Source organism: Cyprinodon variegatus, unplaced genomic scaffold (genome assembly GCF_000732505.1).
Source record: "Cyprinodon variegatus isolate N-32 unplaced genomic scaffold, C_variegatus-1.0 Scaffold141, whole genome shotgun sequence".
Taxonomy (NCBI): Eukaryota; Metazoa; Chordata; class Actinopteri; order Cyprinodontiformes; family Cyprinodontidae; genus Cyprinodon; species Cyprinodon variegatus.
Window position 1 is genome coordinate 347,825 of NW_015150594.1, and position 21,736 is coordinate 369,560.

Genomic DNA, 21,736 nt, shown 5'->3' on the forward strand with positions numbered 1-21,736 from the left:
AAAAAGAAAAAGAAAAAACATAAGCAAATCTTTAAAAACTATTCTACTAAGTTCTTTAGGGCTAAAATAATATATGCTGTGGTTTGCACCACTTAAACTGTTGAGTCGTATAAAGACTTTTGTACAGCACAAAAATTCAAATCCAACGTTGTCACTTCTTCAAATCAGTGCATTTTATCTTGAATTGAGTAGGTAACTGGGACACTGCCAATAGAATAAGATGATTTACATTTAAAATAAGAAAAAACAACTGCAGTCTCTTATTTTAAGTGCAAAATATCTAATTATCTTATTTTAAGGGTAAAAATTCTCACTCGAATGACAGGTCATCATTTACCTACTAAGGTTAAGGGTAAATACACTTATTTAAAAAATGTTTCCATAGTTTTAGATCATTGTTACCATCTAGGAGTGAAACTAAAATAAAAAAAGAAAGAATTTCCACATGGAACAGCTCATTTTTATATGCATACTTGTATCCATCACAGAGTGTACAGTTGACCTCTTCATCAACATCAACCTTCATTTTGGTTTTATTATAGGGATAGATATTCATAAACAAATCCTACAACTTTATTTAATTTAGTTTTTTGAAATGCATTTTAAATGAAGTGAACCCATCTAATTTGAGTGTAAATTAAATGTGTTTTTTGAATGTATTTAAATATTTCATATTCTACCCTAAGCCCATTATTTGTGAATCTCCTCCCTGTCTGGGCCAGTTGACTCTTGAAATATGAAAAATTAACCTAATTTATCAAATCAAAGATATATGCCTATATCTCCTGCTTGTACAAGTAATTTATCAAATTTACATTCACAATTACACAAAGAAGAGTAAATCATGAAAAAAAAATAGTTTGATTATTAAAATCTTTTTTTTTTAGGATAAAGTAATAATAGAAATGTATGCATGGTGTGTATAGGCGGCTCCACTGCATGCTTGAAGAAGAATACTTCAAAATTATCACAACTGCTTTGATCAGAGGGGTGAAATTACCTGTACTAATCACCAAGGTTTCAAGCCTACAAAGAGACAAAATGGTTTATTTGTATTATTCATACATTTACTTTACTTACACAATTTTAAATTCTTCAAAAAAATAACCCAAATAAGAAATCAGATGTCTGATAAAAGCCATCAGATGACTAAAGTTCACATACAGTTATGACACACATGCAAATCACATTAAGAGCTTTAAAAGACACATTTTTAAAATTATTAAAAATAAATTAATTAAGTGTCAGCAATTCGATTTTTTGGGGGAAATTTACTCCAGTTCACACAAATTAAAAAATTTACCGTGAGACTCAAGTCTATGTATATAAACATATTAATATTTAGATAACTGAGAAAATGCTCATACTGTGAAGACTTATACCCCTTGCTGTACATTTTTCTTTAACATTGATGTTGGTTAAAATATTATTCCTACATTCTGGAAAAAGAAAACCCTAAATGCTTCTTTAAGAAACTCCAAAAAATAATCTGATATTTAGACTGATGTTAAGTGTATGCAAGCTCATCAATTTTCCTCCAATCTCTATACTATTCAACTATTAGATGCATGTTATGTCCATTAAAACACTTTCAGCAAAAGAGACATTAGTTTCTTGGGGTTTTTGTGTTCTCAGTCTGATCCAGATTTCTATGGTTTTACTTCCAATGTGACAAAAAAAAAGATTTTTTTATTCCTTTAATAGGAAACGAGGGCCTACATGAGAACTACATTCAAGACAGCAAGATGGGTTTTGTCATCAATGCAATCTACGCCATGGCTCACGGCCTCCATGATATGCATAAGGAGCTGTGTGCAGGACAGACAGGACTGTGTGAGGCAATGGATCCAATTGATGGCAGCAAGCTACTGGACTACCTGCTAAAGACGTCCTTCAGAGGAGTGTCAGGGGAGGAGATTTACTTTGATGAAAACGGAGACACCCCAGGCAGGTGAGAAAAGGAAAAGACAGAAAGAGGAACCTTCATGCATAAGCACAAACATGGGCAGCAGACCTGAGCACAGAGGGATGTTATTAGTTTGGACTAGAACAGATTCAAAGGAGGACCCACTGTGGCAGCCTACATTCATCTTTTATTCCAACACAATAGACACCATTTGACCGTCGGAAACAGAGCTGCATGAGGTTGTAGTGAAGCACATCCTGGCTCATTTTAGAAATAAGAAAATTGTGTACTTTTTAGGGAACATACTTACTATACATGCATACATGCTTTCTAGGCTGCTTAAAGTCTTTAAATCACATCCCCCTCTTCGACCATATCCTCTTTATAACAATGCTTTTTGCCATCTCTCTCCCTTTGTCTGTATTTTCAGATATGACATCATGAATCTTCAGAATGTGGGTGAAGATCGCTTTGACTATATAAATGTAGGGTCCTGGCATGAAGGCATTCTTAACATAGATGACAACAAGCTGTGGATGAACAGTAGTGAGATGGTTCGCTCAGTCTGCAGTGACCCCTGCTCCAAAGGACAGATAAAGGTAGGGATTTAAATCCATCAAAGAGAAACAAATCTATAGTCATTTGACAGCTGCAAATGGTTATTTCAGCAGGAGAAAATGAGTTTGACAGTCAATAACTTTCAAATGATAAAAATAAATGGTTTTTAAGACCCTTTGAGGGAAAATATTTTCTAAACTTCTACCGAAAGAGACATTTTAAATCAAAACAAAACTATGAACATAGAGGTTTTGAGGAAAAACTCAGGTTTTACAGACTAAAACAAAAAAAGCATTACCTCATTATTTGGATATGATGATAGATAATTCTACTTTTAACGGCAAAATATCTGATGCACCAGTAGGGATGCACCAATAATGGGGTTTAGGTTCTGGCTGACAAAAAAAACAAAAGGTAACTGCTAGTGGAAGCTAGCTGCTCTGCTGTGGGGTATGCAAAAATATTGATGGAAGGAAGAAACGTGGTAATTTCTATTTTCTGTAACCAAAGAGTGCTGAATTGTTTCATAACTGTCAAGGTAGAGTGGATGTTGATTGAGGACCCAAATGCAGAGATGAGGAGGCAGCGAAGAGTTTTGCTGATTTAATGAAGGTGGCAGCAGAAACACCAATCCAGGAACAAAATACAGAAAACCAAAAACCTGGGGATGCCAGGAAAAAACACACATGAGGGGCAAAGTACGTAACAACAAGAAACCAGCAATGAGGAACTGCAAAAGGATGTGAATATATGGGGATAGAGCAAAGAATGGGCTAATCAGCAGATATGGAGCAGGTGTGGATAGAAGTAAGTTGAAGAGAGCTAGGCAAAAGAAAACTGGCACACGGCGGCAACAGGGAGAAACTCAAAAAAAGCAACACTGCTTAAATATAACAAAATGGAAAAGAAACCAATGACCAACAAAATAGAGAAACACAAATAACTGAAAACTCAAAAAGAATTCCAAGAGGGGAGAACCAATAAGGTAATAAATGTCTGTGAAACGTGAACCCTGAGCTATATTTAATATTAGAACAATCTATTCCATGTCTTAACTACTTATTACAATTTAGGTAAGTACATTTTAAGTGTAACTTTGTCCTGAATTAAGTCATTTTAGGTCATGTCACACACTGTATCACAAATACTTTAGTGTCTAATAGTGCTGAAAATTTCCTATTAACTGGATGAGGAGAGACCAGTTTTCCTTTTTTGAATAATCAGCTGGTACTCTGCCCACTGCCATTAAATAACCTGACTGGCCATTGTTGAGGCCTAATAGTTTCTGTTGCTGCACACTAACCTTCTCTTAAGGGAGTCTTCAGCCTGTCCCTGTTGGCTCCCTTGTGCTTCTTCCTCTATCTGCTTTGTTTCTTGCCCCACTTATCACCCTGCTTTGCATATCGCAGTGCTGGTAACAGCTTCTGCAGGAGCAGGAGGAGTTATTAGTTAGCCTTGTTTTCTTAACACAGTCTTGGACTTAAAAAGAGTCACTGCAAAATGCCTGCCTTTTAAATTTCCCTCAATACTCATTACCTCCCTTAATACATAATGCTATTGTATGCATATGCTGCTGAAAGAGTTTTGGGTTTCTTTTTGTGATTGGATTTGATTTATGACTGGTTTCTTAGACGCCTATCCTCTCTCTCTCTATGAATGGTGTCTATTCACAGGTGATAAGGAAAGGTGAGGTGAGCTGCTGTTGGATTTGCACGACCTGCAAGGACAATGAGTATGTTCAAGATGAGTTTACCTGCAAGGCCTGTGAGCTGGGATGGTGGCCTGATGAAGAACTGGAAGGTGGAACAGCTGTCTTACATGCATTTTTATTGCCTATTTTTGTGACAAAATATTTTAGCATTTCATTTTATCAATATCTGACATTCCATCAGATTAGTTTTTTTTATTTATTTATGGGCACCAATAATGGTATACTTATATTTCCCCTTGATATGCCCAGGTTGTATCTACATTTTATATAAATATCTAGTTTCAGCTAACTTTACTGAAGCTCCTGAACAAATCCATAAAATTTTACTAAAGATTGTCAAACCAATCTTTTGCCTGTTAATTATTTGGTTGATTCCTTTGGTCATGCTTTCAGAGTTCATCATTCTTGCTGAAAGCAAGCCCTTCCTTAGAAGCCTCACTGCTTTTTTCCAACAGATTCATTTAATCAGTTACATCCTTGGCCCAAACCCTCGGATTGCTTCTTAAAACTCCCTGTTAACTGCAAAAAGGTGATATGGCTCGCTTCCTTACTCTTTGCTCTTCACCTGGTTGTATCCTGGTGGTTGTTTTGACAGCATTTTAAGAGGTTGATAGGAGCTCTCCATTCCCAAGAGTAAAATCCTATTACTGCTATGAGAGGCTTGGGAACACACTTCAGCAGTGTATTAAGAAAGAAATCACCTTCAGTTTCATTACTTTGGGAAAAAAACAAATGCTTATGGAGTTCCTTAGTTTAATCACAATAATCACAATAGTCTATTGGAATTGTGACTGGTTTAAAATGGTAAATTTAAATTCTGATTTACCTAGATAAGAAATAAAATCTGTCACTATTAGGCTACATGGACTACTTAAAAAGTATGATTTCCTAATGATTTGACATGTTAGGCGTCAGATCAAAAGTAGGCTTCTCAGTGAAGTTATTTTAATGCTATTAGCAGAGGCACATCATTTATGGAGTGTTAAGCTGGGGAATTTGAGGGATGTCAAGTTTTCTCTGTTATTAAGCTTTACACACTAAATGACAAGCATGCAACTAGTGCAGTAAAGACACACATGTCCATCTTTTGCACACATACGGTGCTGGTCAGAGCTTAACAAAAATCCATCTTAGGCTTTCATGTCTTACAAATTCAGGCCTTTTAATGTTGCAGTTCAACCTTTTAGAGATTGGAATAATGATACCACTAAGTAAAATGTTTAATTTGATGAGCAAGCTTGACTTAATTACCATTTTCCTTTTATATATACAGTATCTAAATTATTCATACAGAGGGAAATATGCACTCATCCTCCTTCCACTGATGTTCATTCCAAGGAAGCTATACTTTTTCCTGTAAGGAGTCATTTTAACTGGTTAAATTTCTGAGACAGACAAATCTTTTCTTAAACGTATAAAGTCAAGACTGATTTTTCTGACTGATACTGGCATTTCATTTTTCCATTTCAAGATTCATCTCATATTCTTTCCTTGAATTTATTTTACTTTTACTCCTGAACTAAAATAAGTGTAAATTAGCATAATTACCACCCAAATAATGCTGTAAAAGGGTATGACTTCTCATGCTTGTTAGAAGCTTTACTGGTACGGAGATCGAGGTTCTGTTGACTGAGAGTTCAGCAGCAGAAGGACCAGTAAAAGCCAAGCAAAGGGAAATAAATCAGAAGAGCTGCAAATGCCATGATTGCACTGTTACTGAAGTAAAAAAAAAACAAACAAAAAAAAAGGGAAAAAAACCCCAACTATTTTGATCGAAAAACAGTCAATATAAACTACTGGTGGAAGCCAGATTTGCAGCATATGATGTAAATGCTTAATACGAGTTTGCCATCAACCAACATGACACAACATTCTGCAAAATCTCCTTTTAATGCACATGCACACGTGCACTGTACAGCTTCACCTGACCATGTCTGTCATCCCTTTGTTGAACTCTCCATCTGCCTCATACTACATATAAATATAAAAATGTTAACGGCAAAACTCACATTTGACAAATTCCGACAGACCCAAGCCCAAATATTCCTATTTTGTGTATAACAAAGACAAAGAGCTGCCTTTACGTGAACTGAATGCATACAAATTATTAAAGAACTGATTTGTTTGTACGAATGCTTATTGAATGAGGTCTAATTCAATGAAATGCATTGAATTAGACCTAAAATAAAATAGCAAATAAAATTTTCTCCAACAAACTACAATAAGATTCAGTTTAATTCAGTTTAGTTGTGTAGTGCCAATTCACAACACAAGTCATCTCAAGGCACATGAGATCATACAGTCAGATTGGTAACAAGTTTCTATATAAGGAAAACCAGCTGAATATATTGAGTCAGTGGAGAAGAAAAACTCCATTTTAACAGGAAGAAACCTCCAGTAGAACCATGCTCAGTGTGAGCGGCCATATGCTGAGGCCGACGGGGGTTCAAGGAGACAGAAGCAAACATAGAAAAAGAAGCAGAGATACAAAAGGCAACTGTCAACAAGCTCCACAGGCAGCCCCGTCCAGGAAACACACAGCCAGGCAGACGAGGTCTGAGCCAGCTCCCATGTCAGAGGATGAAAGAGAGCACATCCAGTTAGTCACAGTAAGGGAAACAGGTCTACACTGAAAAACAGGCCAAGATCCAACATTCACAAACAAAGACGTTGATGGCAGCAGCACAGCCGACATCCCTCTCCAGGATGGCGTCACAGCCAAACAGGAACAGAATGATGCTACTATTAGAAAAAGCAGAGAGAGGATAGGGTTAGAGATTGAACAGACAAATTCTGAAGAATGAGAGAATAGAGATAGAATGAAGCAGAATGATGAAAAAGGGGTCCCAATGTCCTCTAACAGTCTAAGCCTATAGCAGCATATAACTATAGCTCAGGAGATAGCTCAGGATAACCTGAGCCACTCTAACTGTAAGCTGTATCAAAAAGAAACGTTTAAAGTCTACTCTTTAAAGTAGACAGGGTGTCTGCCTCACAGACTAAGACTGGTAGTTGGTTACACAGGAACACAGGAGAGGAGCCTGATAACTAAAAGATCTGCCTCCCATTCTACTTTTAGAAAATCTAGGAACCACTAGTAAACCTGCAGATTGAGAGTGAAGTGCTCTGTTGAACTTTTCCTTCCCCCTGCTCTGAGCAGTAATGAAGTTATGAGATTCTTTATCAATAAGATTGATTCTAATACAAATAAGATAATAAGCACGACTCCAACTATGACTGGTTCTTCTCTGGAAGGGTGAGGCAGCATTTTGGGTTTCTATAAAACCAGAATTGGGTTTGTACTGTTTTGTTCCAATGAAACTTTCAGATTTAGCAACATTATCTTCAACTATCTTCAATCTTCAACTTGCATATTAAGTCCAGTTCCAACTAAGTTATTTAAGTAGATACTCTGATTTCCATCCAAAGTTTAGTATTTCTCTGTCCCTGTTACAGAGATATGTACCATAGACATTTGAGGTAGCTGTAATTAAATCTTTACTTGAAAATTACTTAGGTGGAACTGGATCTAACATACAAGTACTGTAGAATCCCACTGAAGCTACCGGTACCTTCAACACCAAGGGCAGCTGGTCCATTGCACAAAATCCATTTTCCAAGTTAAACAATGTTATAATAAACCAACAGCTAGATAATTGATGCTTGGACGCACTTTTATGTCTTGCAGAATTTCGTGAAGTATTTTTTTTTTTTGTAAATAAGTTTGCATATATTAAATTGAGCCCCTATTCCCTTTTCTTTCAGGTTGCCAGCCTCTGCCTCTGAAGTATCTTGACTGGGCTGATGTGGAATCCATTGTAGCAGTCGTTTTCTCCTGTGTTGGCATCCTGATCACCTCCTTTGTTACCTTTATTTTCATCCAGTACCGTGACACACCTGTGGTTAAGTCTTCCAGCAGGGAACTGTGTTATATCATCTTGGCAGGAATATTCTTGGGTTACATCTGCCCGTTCACCTTAATCGCTCGTCCCACAGTTACCTCCTGCTACCTGCAAAGACTTTTGGTAGGACTTTCTTCTGCCATGTGCTATTCCGCCCTGGTGACTAAAACAAACCGAATTGCCCGGATTCTGGCTGGCAGCAAGAAGAAGATCTGCACCAAGAAACCACATTTCATGAGTGCCTGGGCCCAGGTCGTTATTGCCTTCATGCTTATTAGCGTTCAGCTAACTCTGGAGATAACACTCATTATTCTGGAGCCTCCTGAGCCCATCAAATCATACCCTAGCATACGTGAGGTCTACCTAATTTGCAACACCAGCAACTTGGGTATGGTGGCACCCCTGGGCTACAATGGCCTGCTTATAATGAGCTGCACCTACTATGCCTTTAAGACACGGAACGTTCCTGCCAATTTCAATGAGGCCAAATATATTGCCTTTACAATGTATACTACCTGCATCATCTGGCTTGCCTTTGTGCCAATCTATTTCGGCTCTAACTACAAGATCATAACCACATCCTTCTCTGTCAGCCTCAGTGTAACAGTAGCCCTAGGCTGCATGTTCACACCCAAGATGTACATTATCATTTCCAAACCTGAGAGGAATGTCCGAAGCGCATTCACAACATCCGATGTGGTGCGAATGCATGTTGGTGACGGGAAGTCGGCTCAGTCTCAGAGCAACAACATCTTTAACATGTTCCGTCGGAAGAAGGCTGTGTCTGGAAATCCCAAGTGAGTATCTAATTTTTTTATAATTTTGAATACTATACCATGATCAACATGTGATCAAACTGAGAGATAATTAGGCCTTCCCTTTGAACTTGAAAGTCAGAATTTAAATGTATTTACTAGAAAAACTCAGCAAGGACTTCGGTTTAATAGTGAAAAACAAAAAGAATGTGTTTGATTATAAAGCAAAACAGCTGGAAAACCTTTTTTTACTTTACTGATTTTCTATTGGGATACCATCAGACAGTCTCATTTCCTTCTTCCGACTTCAGAGACAAAGGGAATGCAATATGATTAAGTATCAGAGTTTACCAAAAAAATCAGTCTATCAGCTATTTTTCAAAATTACACAAATGTGTATAGTTCTTATGAAGTACTCCCAAAGTCAAAAACTTGCATAAAATCATCATCATCATCTGAAATAGAAATACAGGGAGAGCACATTACAAAACTGATAAAGTGTAGGCTGTTGAGTTTAAAGCAAGCAGCATTACTTTGAGGTTGTTGTTTTTTTTTTTTTTAAATAAGGCTTTGCACTTATTAGATAACCTATTCTAAGTGATTCATTTAAGTTGGTGGATATGGAAATTCAATTCTTTTAGAAGTCCCTTAAACAAAAATCTCTTTAAAAAATTTTTAATCCTCGTTCTTCAATCTGGATTGAGCTCCACCGGCTCAACCACTGCAATGTTCATTATTGCTTTAATTTCTAATGAGAAACTCTTACCTATAAGTGTAGAGTTAGGGTCATTAAATGGTTTGTTTGGAGTGTCAGTGGGAAACTTATAGAATATTTCATATTAATATATGTCTATTTTATAAGCAAGAGCCTGCTTTAGATTTTTTTTTTTTTACTTTAGAAGATCAGTCCATGATAATCATATTTATGATGTATGTATGAACTTCTGTGCATTGAATAAGTAGTTTTCTTTTTTGGACCTTGTTTTTCTAAAATTGCTTGATATTGTTTGTATGCTTATTTTAGTTACTACCACAAACCTTGGTAAATTTTGGAAAAGGTTTTACCTCAAAGACCAACATGAAGTCAGTCAAAATTATGAAGTTGAAAAGAAAAGGATACATGGTTTTCCAATGTTTTATTTTTTACAAATGAAAAATCTGAAAACCTACCAACACATAGTTATTCACAAAAACTGAAAGGTAATCTAAGGAAGGTAACAAAAAGAAAAGCAGTGAGCTGACATACGTATTGGACCTCAACAGAGATGCATGTCAGATATAAGAATTTGTTGAGAGGACAATTATTAGTTGCACTCTTCACATTTATTGTCTTTATGGAAAACTGGCCAGAAAAAAGCCATTGTTAAAAAATACACAAGATAAACATTTGCAGTTTTCCATACAAACCTTAATGCATCATCCACACCTGGACTAACGATGACGGTGACAACCATGGGGATACTTTTACTTAGTAGTGGGAAGGTAACTGGTCAGAGCTGTAAAAAAGGGATGAAAACATGGTATATAACATGCTATGGAAAGTTCTGCAAGATATTTAAATAAGTATGTTTTCTTTATTAAGTCTTCTTACTGTTAAGAATCACAAACTGCTACCCAAAGAAAGCATGAAAATGTAGTAATTTAAAACTAAATGTCACACCAGTAAGTTCTCATTTTCAAGAATTATGAAAACTATGTATCCTTTTGCTTATACTTTATTGTTTTGCAGTGCATTGTCATTAGTGAACTAAATTAAGCTCTAAAACTAGTTGTGTTAAACTGTAAAATACCTTTAAGAATCTGGCTGTATTGCCATGAAATGTTAAAAAAAAAAAAAAAACAGGGAATGTTAATGCTTTTACAAGGTACCACACATTATCTCAATTTAAATTTATAGACCTTGGAAGTGATGTTTTTAAAGAAAAAAACATTGATTCATAAGGCACATTCCCCTCCCCCTGAGATCTAAAATAACATTGATGAAGTTTATTTAGTCTATCACACACATTCTAAATGCCATTTGGACATACATACCGTATATAAAGTGAACTGCCCTTGCTACATTTCAATGTTTTTTTGAGAGAAAATGTTACCCAGCCAATCAGATTTGTAAATAACTCTTTTAAGCTCCACAGCAGTGACACGTGGACAGGTGACCAAAGTAAGGAGTGGGGCAGAGAATGAGACTAATCCTAATATGTTTAGGTGTTGTCTCAAAATCCTTGCTATGAAGCTTATCTAACATCAACCTTTAATCACATGCAATTTAGAGCCATTGCTGGCAAATGTTGTGGCAAGGGGGTTATCTTCCTTACTGGAGGGCTGCACTGTCACTGAACTGTTTATTTCTGGCATCCAACAAAATGGCCTTTTACAAAATAAGCTATTTTAAAAAGTATTTTTCTTTCATTTTGTGATGAAAGAGAATACCATGTTTTTGCACTTTGTTTTCAAAAAGCCATGATTTCTTCCAGCCTTTAAAAGTACCCTTTTGTATATTTATGTTTATGCATTTTGCAGACACTTTTATTAAACTTGACTTGCAAAGTAGACAAAATGTTAAAGTTATTATCAATATAACAAAGGATTTCTAGAGTAAAATCCCTAGCCAGAATCAGTTGGTACAGTACAGAGATAGAGTTAAGTACAGAAAGAGTAGTAGAGGGGTACAGAGCTATGGGTAAGAGTTAGGACAGGAGATGCTTTTTTCAAGAGGTTGGTCTTTAGGAGTTTCCTTAAGATGGACAGGGATGCTGCTGTTCTTCAAGTGCTTGGTAGATCACATGAAAACACATGAAAACAGTCTGGATTGTCTTAAGCGTTATGTAGGCACTGCTAGATGACAATCAATTGATGACCGGACTGACCAAGTTGTGATATAAGCCTTTGCAAGAGGGTTCAGGTAGGCAGTAGCTGTACCCTCATGCACTTTGTAGGCAAGCATTAGGGACCTGAATTTGATGCATCTTGTAAAAAGTACAGTATCTAGAAAAACAAAAACAAAAAAACACCCTAAATTTATGGCAAGCCTCCAGAAGGTCAGTATATGTCAGTTGAAGCCATTTCCTTTTCACATAAACAGAGCTGAACCATTAGAAGTGCAATAAGTTTTTCATTTCCACATCTGCTGGAGTCTACATTACCTGGTGATCGATTTGTGTCCTTGTTGCCCTTTAGAGATTTTTTTTATCTGAATGATTACAGCTGATCTCCTTGGACTGTATTTAAACATGAATGTTACTGTGGGTTTAAAACATCTAGCTTACAGTAAGTGAAAGTATGCAGAAGAAGAGGTGGGCTCTATAGATGATGATATCTAAAACATGCTGGTTTGTAGTGGAGCAGACTTGAGCGCAGACTCGAAATATTTGATTCTTTCTCAAAAAGTTTCATAAAAAATTATTCTTAATCTTTGTTATTCTGGTAAATGATTGAATCCATCTAGCGCTCTACATGCTGCAGGTTTCCAGTGTCAGAAGAAGCAAAAGAGCTGTCCCACTGAGCCACCACTGTGCTCTAATGCAGGATTAGTGTTCTTTTGAGCTTTTACTTTCTTCTCCTCCAGTCATACCAATGATTCATAGGCCAGAGCTCAAGTCTTGAATCATTTGCCCTCCAAACTGATTTTTTTTTTTTGTTGTTGTTGTTGTGAGCAAACTGGAGTTGACTTTTGCTGTCCTTTCCAGTTGTTAGTGGAATGTCTTGGAGTTTAGGCATGGAGCCCTTCAGTGTTTACTATGTGGCTTTTTATGGAAACTGAAACCTCAGTGGCTGCTTCCACCAAATCTCGCTGTAGGTCATTTGCAGTCAGTCTGATGATTCTTACTTCCTGCCTCTGCAGTAACCTGCTGGTAGTCATTAATACAGAAGCTTGAAAGAATACAACTCTGTTAAATTTAAACTTAGGAACTATTTCTCCATATGTATTTGTTGGAGCATTCGTGACCTTTGACTTCCTTTTTCTTCCTTCTCCTGTTTGTTCAAATCTATGATTTTCTGTTCAGATCTTTTTTTCAGTTCTCCAAACTTTGTATATTTTTGACATTTGATGAAACGTTATCAACTGAAGACCTTGATTGGTTTTATCAGGTGGGGCTGAGACCACAACAGATTTGCAAATTTTCCTCTGATTAAGGATTATAATTAGATGGATGATTCAAGGTGCATTGGTCACTAAAAGACTGCCTTGGTGCTGAATGTGAATACAATCCTTATAATATTGGCTAATCTGGAGTTTATTGCAAATACTTGGGTAGTTCTGATTTTATTCCAGTGGGCCCAAGCTGGAGCACAGGTTGGGGCAATTCCACGTTTTAGGCTATGTATTGTAGCACTCTGCAAATCAAATTTTAGATGCTAAAACACCTACACTATGTAAAACTATTTTATTTTGGTATGTCTTTTTATTTGAGTAAAGGCGCAAGAATAAATGATATCTATATGACATATCCAGTTTAAAAGGCGTCTTTGCTAGATGCTGTTAAGATGTAACTGGTTAATTTGTTGAGGTCAGCAGCGTATTTTAAGTTTGAATGAGTCATAGACCAGAGATAAATCATTTTAGAAACGATAACCTTTTCCTCTGAAAATGGTCAGGAATTTATAAAGAAATATGTTCAAAATGAAACGAAGAAAAAAAATTGTTCTTGAACACTATGTTTTCTTGGAAGCAAAGTGCAGAGATGTAAAGATTCAAGAGTATGATACACAGTGATATTTCTAATGATTTGCATTTTGATTTTATTGATTTTGTAACTTTGGTGGTTTGACACTGCAGCCTTCCAAAAAGGATATTACCACCCTGCTGCTTTTGGTTTATCCCAAATTAACATCATATTTAACTTTTCTCAGCATGTAAACCCTTCCCTGACCACCCTTCTAACTTATCACATTAGAGCCAGTCCAAGCTCATTCTGAATAAAACTCTATGTCCGTGTCAGGCCAGTTTCAGAGAACAAAAATCTGTGCAAACGCATGCATCCTGTTTTATCAGAAGTAAAAAGGGAATAGAGAAATGAGCTGGATGACTCCTAATTCTTTAAATGTATGAAGCAATGGGAGGATCATAATGCTGTCTGCAGCGCATTATGAATCATTGTTTGTCAAGCTACTAAATGTAATGCTCCTTAGGGCCCACAAGTTAGCTCTCATAGCAACTGTTCATGTCTATTCATGTGGATAAAAAGTATTTTGACATGCATCAGAAATGTTGAAATGCTGCAGCTCTTTTGTGGTATGTTGCTATTGTTGTGTTTTGTTGTTTTTCTGCCTCCACCTCCTGGTTTCCTCTGATAGTAACTTGGGTCTTTATCTCATTCATAGTTCTAATGGAAAGTCTGTGTCCTGGTCTGAATCAGGTCCAAGACACCCTCCGAGGGGGGGGAATGTGTGGCACAGACTGTCTGTGCATGTGAGGAAACAGGAAGCCGGCTCGAATCAGACAGCGGTCATCAGGCCCCTAACTAACACCCCCGACCCCCACAGTTGTGAGCCATCCAGCGACAACCTTGGCACAGATCCCCCACCTTCCCAGGACACACCTGGCGCCAAGCCTCTGTGCAATCAGGCGGAAGAAAACGACGAGGTGGATTCACAGCGCCCCCTCTGGACTCCATCTTGCTCAGAAAAGATGCAAGGACTGGAATTTGGTTTAGATGAGCCGGCTTCTAATTTGCCCTGTGACTTAACACCCCCTGCCCATGAGTGCTTGCAGGGGGCAATGGTGGACACACACAGCTCCCACGCTCCCGCACTTAAAAACCACACTATCAGGGAGCATATTCCTTCCAACAAGCCTTTGAGCTTAATACCCCCTCAGCTTTCTTCAGCCCCAAGGCTGGGTGACTTTGAGGACGAAGGTTCTGAGGATGAGGAACTGGATCTCTTGCACAGTTATATTTATGATGCCAAGGAAGAGAAGGAGGGGGAGGTAGGAGAAGGTAAGGACTTCATTAAAAATAAGACCACTCTGGAAGAGTCCCTGGCTCTGTCTCCTCCCTCCCCCTTTAGAGACTCAGTGTGTTCAGGGGAGTCAGCAAACGGCTCTCCCATCATAGATTCCATGCTTGGTAGCTCGCTCTACACCTCAAGTATCCTCCAAAACTTTGCACACAGCTCTTCAACACTGTGAGAGCAAAACCGGCAAAGCTCCGGTGGCTATAAGCAGACATTACCACAGAAGCATCCAGACACACTCAGAAGCAACTTTTCAAAGTTTTCATTAAGTAAGTAGCTTGCTTGGTTCATTTCTTTTAATTACTAGGTGAGTAAAAAGAGTGTAAGTAGAAATACACAAGGAATTCTTTAGCTTAAGAGTGCTTTTGGAAAGGGCGTGTAAACAGACAATGCTTATTGAAAAAATTAAGAATAGGGAAGAGTGCCAAAACCAATTACAGGCTTGCTCTATGAAGCAGGTTTGGTGGCTTTTTGCTGTAGGTTAGGCTTCCAATGTAAGATCATCAGGAGAGCTGGACAAGGATTTTCTTATTTTTAACTGAGCAGGACTACTGTACATCTTTTAGAACAAAAAAGAAATAATCCCATCTTTTTATTCAATTACTGTAAAAATAAAAACATTTAAATTCTTTAAAATAACTCAATGTAACTCTTTAGAGTCTAATTGTCAGAAATAAAACCTAAAGATTTACAATAACTAAGTTAACTGGATTGTATGATTTTGAACTTTGAATCAACTTACCGGTATATGGATTCCATTGCTTATCTCAATATTCTCCCCTTCAATAACAGGAAGCATCAGACCAACAAACACCTGATATCCATCAGCATCTTTTAAATGGCTATTGGTAGTTTGAACAAGACTTATGTATTGTCACAGAAAATGGTCTCAACAACATCCAGAGAAGGATAAGCATAATTTTAGACATATTTTGATATCTTTTTCCTATATATTCTTGTTTTTAGTGGTTCTTGACTAACCTGGCTGCATCATTCACCATCACACTGTAATGACAACCCATGACACAATTAAACATCTTAATAATTTTGAACAAAAGAAGAACATTTGTGCAATTTGAACCTCAGATGATGTAATTGGATGATATGGAAAGTCACAGAAAACACACACACAAAAAAAAACAGGCTGATAATTTTCAAACTACTCTGAATTTGGCTTAAAAATAAATATTTGGCAGTAACTAAGTGCGCTCTGACTGAACAGATTATTGAGCACATTATTAGATTAGCATATATGCATAACTGATCTTCAACTTAGGTTCCTTTTCTTATGGATAAAGCATCCTTGAACTGGAGTGAATACGCACAGACTACAAATACAATGTATCGCGTTAATATTCATATTTCCTGCTGATCCAGTTGAGAATAACTGGTTTAGCAGAAAACAAGTTGAATACAGCACTATTTATACAAAAACCAATTCAGATACACTAAATTCTTAGAGTACATTAGATGAATAAAATAAAATGGATGGATGATCCATCCATCCATTTTCTCCTGCTTAGTCCTTGTCAGGGTTGCGGTGGAGCGGGTGCCTATCTCCGAAAAAAATAATGCGGGGTACACCTGGACAGGTCGCCAGTCTGTCGCACGGCAACACAGATACACACAAAGACACACAACCATTCACACACACACTCACACCTAAGGACAATGTAGAGAAGGAAATTAACTTAATAGTCATACTTGTGGACTTTGGGAGGAAGCCGGAGTAACTGGAGAGAACCCATGCATGCACAAGAAAAACATGCAAACTCAATGCAGAAAGACCCCGGGGCCAGGAATCGAACTCAGAACCTTGCTGTAAGGCAGCAATGCTACTCACTGCTCCACCATGCAGCCCAATTTGAAACATGAAAATGTTAATTAAATATTAGCAGATATTAATTTTTCTTAGTCCAGATAAAAAAAGCCTTATTTTCTATTTATTTTTTCAGTTCTGCATCTTATGCATATTATGTTAATGCAACATGATACTTTCATCAGTCTTAGTAATTTGGAATAGATATTGCTAAACTCAAGCTCCGTCTACTCCTTTTTTACTATTGTTTCTGCTTCTGCGCTGCCATCGATCCTGGGATTTCCAATCTATTAATCTTAGGTAAAGGCAAACACACCTAGAGTCATTACTCTTGGAATGACTGAGGGTTAGTTGAGATAAAAAGAACAAACCCATTTTTAACCTGCTTGGTGGGACAGGCCTCTTCCTTTAAGCTAAGCTTATGATAAATGAGAGTGGCGATAAAAGATGTAGCTGTGGTTTTGATGATTTTTGAAGAAAAAAATGTCTGTACTGAAAACATAAAGGTGTAACAGTAAATAAAGTTTGAGTATAAAAACGATTAGCTTAATTTTTTTCTAAAAATGATAACTAGCTGTGGCAATTCTTCCATAATGTGCTGTTTCACATTTTTTTCCTCAGATCTAAATGTACCATATCTGGATTGCTTATCAAACATTAAACACAGACAACTCAACATCAGTTTGTGAGTTGTTATTTAAAAATCTAAGGAAATCAGAAATTCTCATGCAATGTTTGGCAATTTAGCTAAACCTAATTTAGGAAAATTACCGTAAATCCTGTTTAAAATCCCAGAAAATATAAAAATGGAACTTAGCAGTTTTTTGAAGGGGAGGATGGGTTGTAGGTAAAATGCCATGTAATAAAACTCATTATTCTTGTTTAAAAAGACTGTATAGAACCCTGTAACTAACAGTGTTCTTGCATTCAGATTACCACAAAATTTATAAGTAGATGCATTATTTTTCTAGTTTTTGGTCAAATTACTGGCTAAAATGATGATAAATGAAAATGATATAACTTGGCTCTCTTATATTTTACATAATTATGTTTAAAACTGGTGTTCTCAGCAAAGGAATCTAACTGCATCACAAAGATTCCCATGATGCTTTTTATGGTTTTGACCTCATCTGAACTTCTGGGTTGTTATTCCAGCTTATTACAAGTTATGTCAACATAAAGGTTGAACTTTTTTAAAGCGGCAGTAAATACATGCAACGAAAGTTAAATTTGTTTGCAATCCAAACTGAAAGTCTTATTGCTGAAATTTTGGACATGAATTCAAGTGCTGTAACACTCCTAGAAAAAAGATCTTCCCCTTAATTTCTTTAAAATGCTTTTAATTTTTTCGTTGAATAGATCAGCGAATAAATGATAGAAATATGCTTTTGTAATTGTTTTTGGAAACTTCCTTTGTTTTTCTCAGACCTTTATAAGAATAAAAAAAAAATAATGTTGTGAAATGTGCCAAACATTAGCTTATAATGCAACATTTAGTGAAAGACTTAAGCTCAATGATGGATACATATCATCTAAAGGTTCATCAAATAAAGACGAAAGTGTGATTGTAGGCGAGCACATTGCTGGTGATACAGTTTACACTATGTTGTAAAATTTATTCCTGAGAATAAGTTTTACAAGTAAGAGAGATGACTTAAAAAAAAAAAAGAAAATGGTTTTCCTTTTCATTCTGCGCTGATATTTTTCCACATTTTTCCAAGTTTTGCTGTGTCATTGTAGGAGAAGCACAGTACAAGTTGTATAAGCTTTGAAGTTTGTAATACTGTTTAAGCCATCTCTTGTTTTTTTGCACAGGTGGTATATTTGTAATATGAATAAATGTTTATATATTTAGAATGTGAACAGAAAAAAAACAAGTTTATACATTTTCAAACTGTCTGCAGATATTTGTCAAGGAGCAGTGTGTTTGAATTTTTGGTAACTTTTAAGATAACTTGAGCAACGGTATCCTCTTGCTTACTGTAATAGGATCATACATTTTTTTTCAGCTTTGCTTAAATCTTGCTATAAATCTAAGTAGTATACTTAAAGCTAAGTTCCTTACCCTTACTTTTTGTAATCTTTAACATGGAAAAACTATTTAAAAGTAAAAAGACTACACAGTACATACTGTAGTGCAACTGTATTGTATTTCCAAATGTTTTAAGTCAGATATAGTGTAAGTTGTTTAATAATTTAAGCTGATGTAAAATATACAAGGTGCCACCTGTTTAACACTGTTGAATCTAGAGTGATATATGCCTTCACATTTTGGGAGAGCTGGACATGAACATCCATCCATCCACCCATTATCTGACACGCTTGTCCCAATTGGGGTCGCGAGGGGTATGGACATGAACAATGCTGTAAAAATAAAAGGTTATTTATATTAAAAAGTCTGATCTCTGCCCTTAATTAATTTCTGAAATACTACAGTTTGCGCATCTTAACCCATTCGTGGTGCGGTGTTTTTTTTTGTTGGTAGAATAATTTTAAGCATCAGGTCAGGCATTGTAAAATGTAAAGGGTCACAACACTGATCTATATGATGTTTACATAAAGGCAAATTAAAAATGAGATAACCAAGGACTGTGATTTGATGTCATCAATATTTTCAGAGGATGACTCACTAAACCACTTAAAGCCATGTTTAGATTTATAATAGAGGTGGGGGATATAGACTGTAAATAATATCTTGATATGTTTATGGTAAGATGATATAGGATATGTATCCCAATATGTTTTTCTTACCACACACATTTTTAACAAACAGTTGTAAATGAATAAGGCTAAAAAGTAAGCTACTATCATAGCCTACTTAAAAATATAATCATAATTCACCATCAGAGCTGGACTGGCCATTGGGTATAATGGGCATATGCCTGGTGGGCTGATGCCCATTTTTGGGCTGACCCAAGGCTGTCATAATGCAATCAAAAATTTATTTATCATAATTCAAGTAATAAATTCATTTATATTAATAATTGATAAATTTATGGAATTATAATTTAATCAAAGGTAAAAAAAAAAAAAGATAATCTTAACAGTGATACATGAAAAATCTCTTTTACTTTAAATTACTTTTCGCATATTTTCTGGTTTGGTCTTTACACTACCAGATTCTTTTGATTTTATGATAATTTACATAATATTAAAGTAGTCTTTTTACTTAACAGTTCTTTCAATTTATGAATTTCTTTCTTTTATATATTTGTTTTTAATCATATACTACAGTATACTTCATATACTGACCAGCGCTAGTTTGTATTAATACCTTCATTGATTGAATTCCCCAACTTGAATTGTGCATCAAATCCCAGCACCTTACCTCAGAGTACTCCAGTTTTAGACAGTATCGACTACTTCATAAGACCAACGATATCAGGCATATGATAAAAAAAAGGAATCTCTAAAGATTGCTATGTATTAGGTTAGCACCATATTACAGATTTATGTGCTCTTATATGTGGGTGGGGCCAGGCCAGAAAGACAATCAAAAAGGGGTGTTACAGAGGAAGGAAAGAAAATATATTATTTGTCATTAATGTAGAAATTCATTAAAGGATGTCATTATCTTTCTTACATTCAAACATAGGACTATTCACTTATTTTAAACACTATGTGACCTGAGATAGCCAACAAATATCCCCTAATCTTTCTGTTTGAAAGAAAGATCTGCATAGAGATTCATCCGGAATTACTATCTTTGCTTTAAGATTGTCACGACTTGGTTATGGTTAGTTGACCCAAAAGCAGAGGCAGGGAGGCAGAGGTGAATTTCTTGTGGATTTAATAATGAGTTTACTGAAAACAGAGGCAGGTAATCCAAAAATCCAAATACGAAAACAGAGTTCAAATAAACAGGAAACCAAGAGTCCAAAAATTCAAAAATCAAAACATGAAAACTAGTCAAAACGTACCAGAAACCAAGGAGACATCAGGGGAATTGCAATCAAAAGGAGGAAGGCTCAGAGAGAAGGAGTTGGAGAATGTTTGATGAGGAACCAGCAAAGAAGAACTGGACATAGAGAGTATTTAAAAGAGACTGAGACAAAGAGAGGACTAATGAGCAGATTGGGAGCAGGTGTGCACAGAGCGAAACAGAAAAAGAGCTAGGGAAAAAGGAGAACACAAGAGGGCATCAGAGGGCAACAAATAAAAACCTAGAAAACTGAAAATAACCAGAAAACACAACAAAATAAGAATTAAACCACTAAGACTGTAAAACATGGAGCAGAATAAAACTGAGAACTCAAAAGAAAAACATAACAGAGCCAAGACTGAAGCAGTAACTAAGAATTAACCAGAGAATGCAACAAAATAAAAACAAAACCACTAGAACTAGAAAACAAGGAGTAAAGCAAAACTGAACACTCAAAAGAAAATGTAACAGAACCAAGGATAAGACAGTAACTGGAAAAAAACAACAACAAAGAACACAATAAAATAAGAATTAAAGCACAATAAACAAAAAACAAGAAGCAAAGCAAAACTGAACACATAACAGAAAAATATAACAGAACCAGAACTCTAACAAAGATAATGAATTTGTTGATTCTGTATTTTTAAATCAGTTTTGAGGAGTTATAGCTGTTTTTATTTCTTTTAATATTATTATTTTTTATTGTAGAATGCTTACTGTTGTGTTTTTTTAGGTAGACAATTTTAAGATCTGTCCAGGGACAGCAGATGAAAAATAGCCTTTTGGCTAATTCTGGTGCATTTGCAGGAATGCTTTTTAATGTACACTGTCCCTGTCAAATAAATAAATAAATAAAATTTGAGATTAGAGAAATCCCATCGTTTTAAAAGGACAAGTAAATATGGGATTATTCCCCAGAGGCAGTGGGTGCTGTACTTCAATTGGGGCCCACGCAGATAATGTTTCTTATGGGCCTTTTGTTGTGTGGTTACGCCATTGGTGACCATGGCCACCTCTGGCCCCCCATCTATGTCCGCCCCTGTTATTACCTTTGCATGTAGCTTATAGTTGTCATGCATTTTTAACATAATCAAAAAAATGACAATAAAAAGAAAAGCTGGTTTGGCTTTAATGACTGATAACCGGTGGGCAGAGGGAACAGAAAGGTGTCTGGCATGGTGCGAGGGGAGGTTTATAATTAAAAGGAC

The 21,736-nt window shown here is 36.2% G+C and overlaps 1 protein-coding gene across 2 annotated transcripts in view; it reads left to right on the top strand.

Moving 5' to 3' along the window:
• The window catches only part of grm1 (glutamate receptor, metabotropic 1), a 46,853-nt gene extending 31,487 nt beyond the window's left edge, over window positions 1-15,366 (top strand). The window contains exons 5-9 of one of the 2 annotated variants that reach the window (XM_015376756.1): window positions 1,705-1,951; window positions 2,337-2,505; window positions 4,138-4,264; window positions 7,941-8,874; window positions 14,155-15,366. In XM_015376756.1, coding sequence (XP_015232242.1) covers window positions 1,705-1,951; window positions 2,337-2,505; window positions 4,138-4,264; window positions 7,941-8,874; window positions 14,155-14,962 — 2,285 coding nt within the window. In that variant the 3' untranslated portion in view covers window positions 14,963-15,366. The remainder of the gene's footprint in view (window positions 1-1,704; window positions 1,952-2,336; window positions 2,506-4,137; window positions 4,265-7,940; window positions 8,875-14,154) is intronic. The other variant, XM_015376757.1, reaches the window with a different exon arrangement.
• Window positions 15,367-21,736: the final 6,370 nt, after the last annotated feature.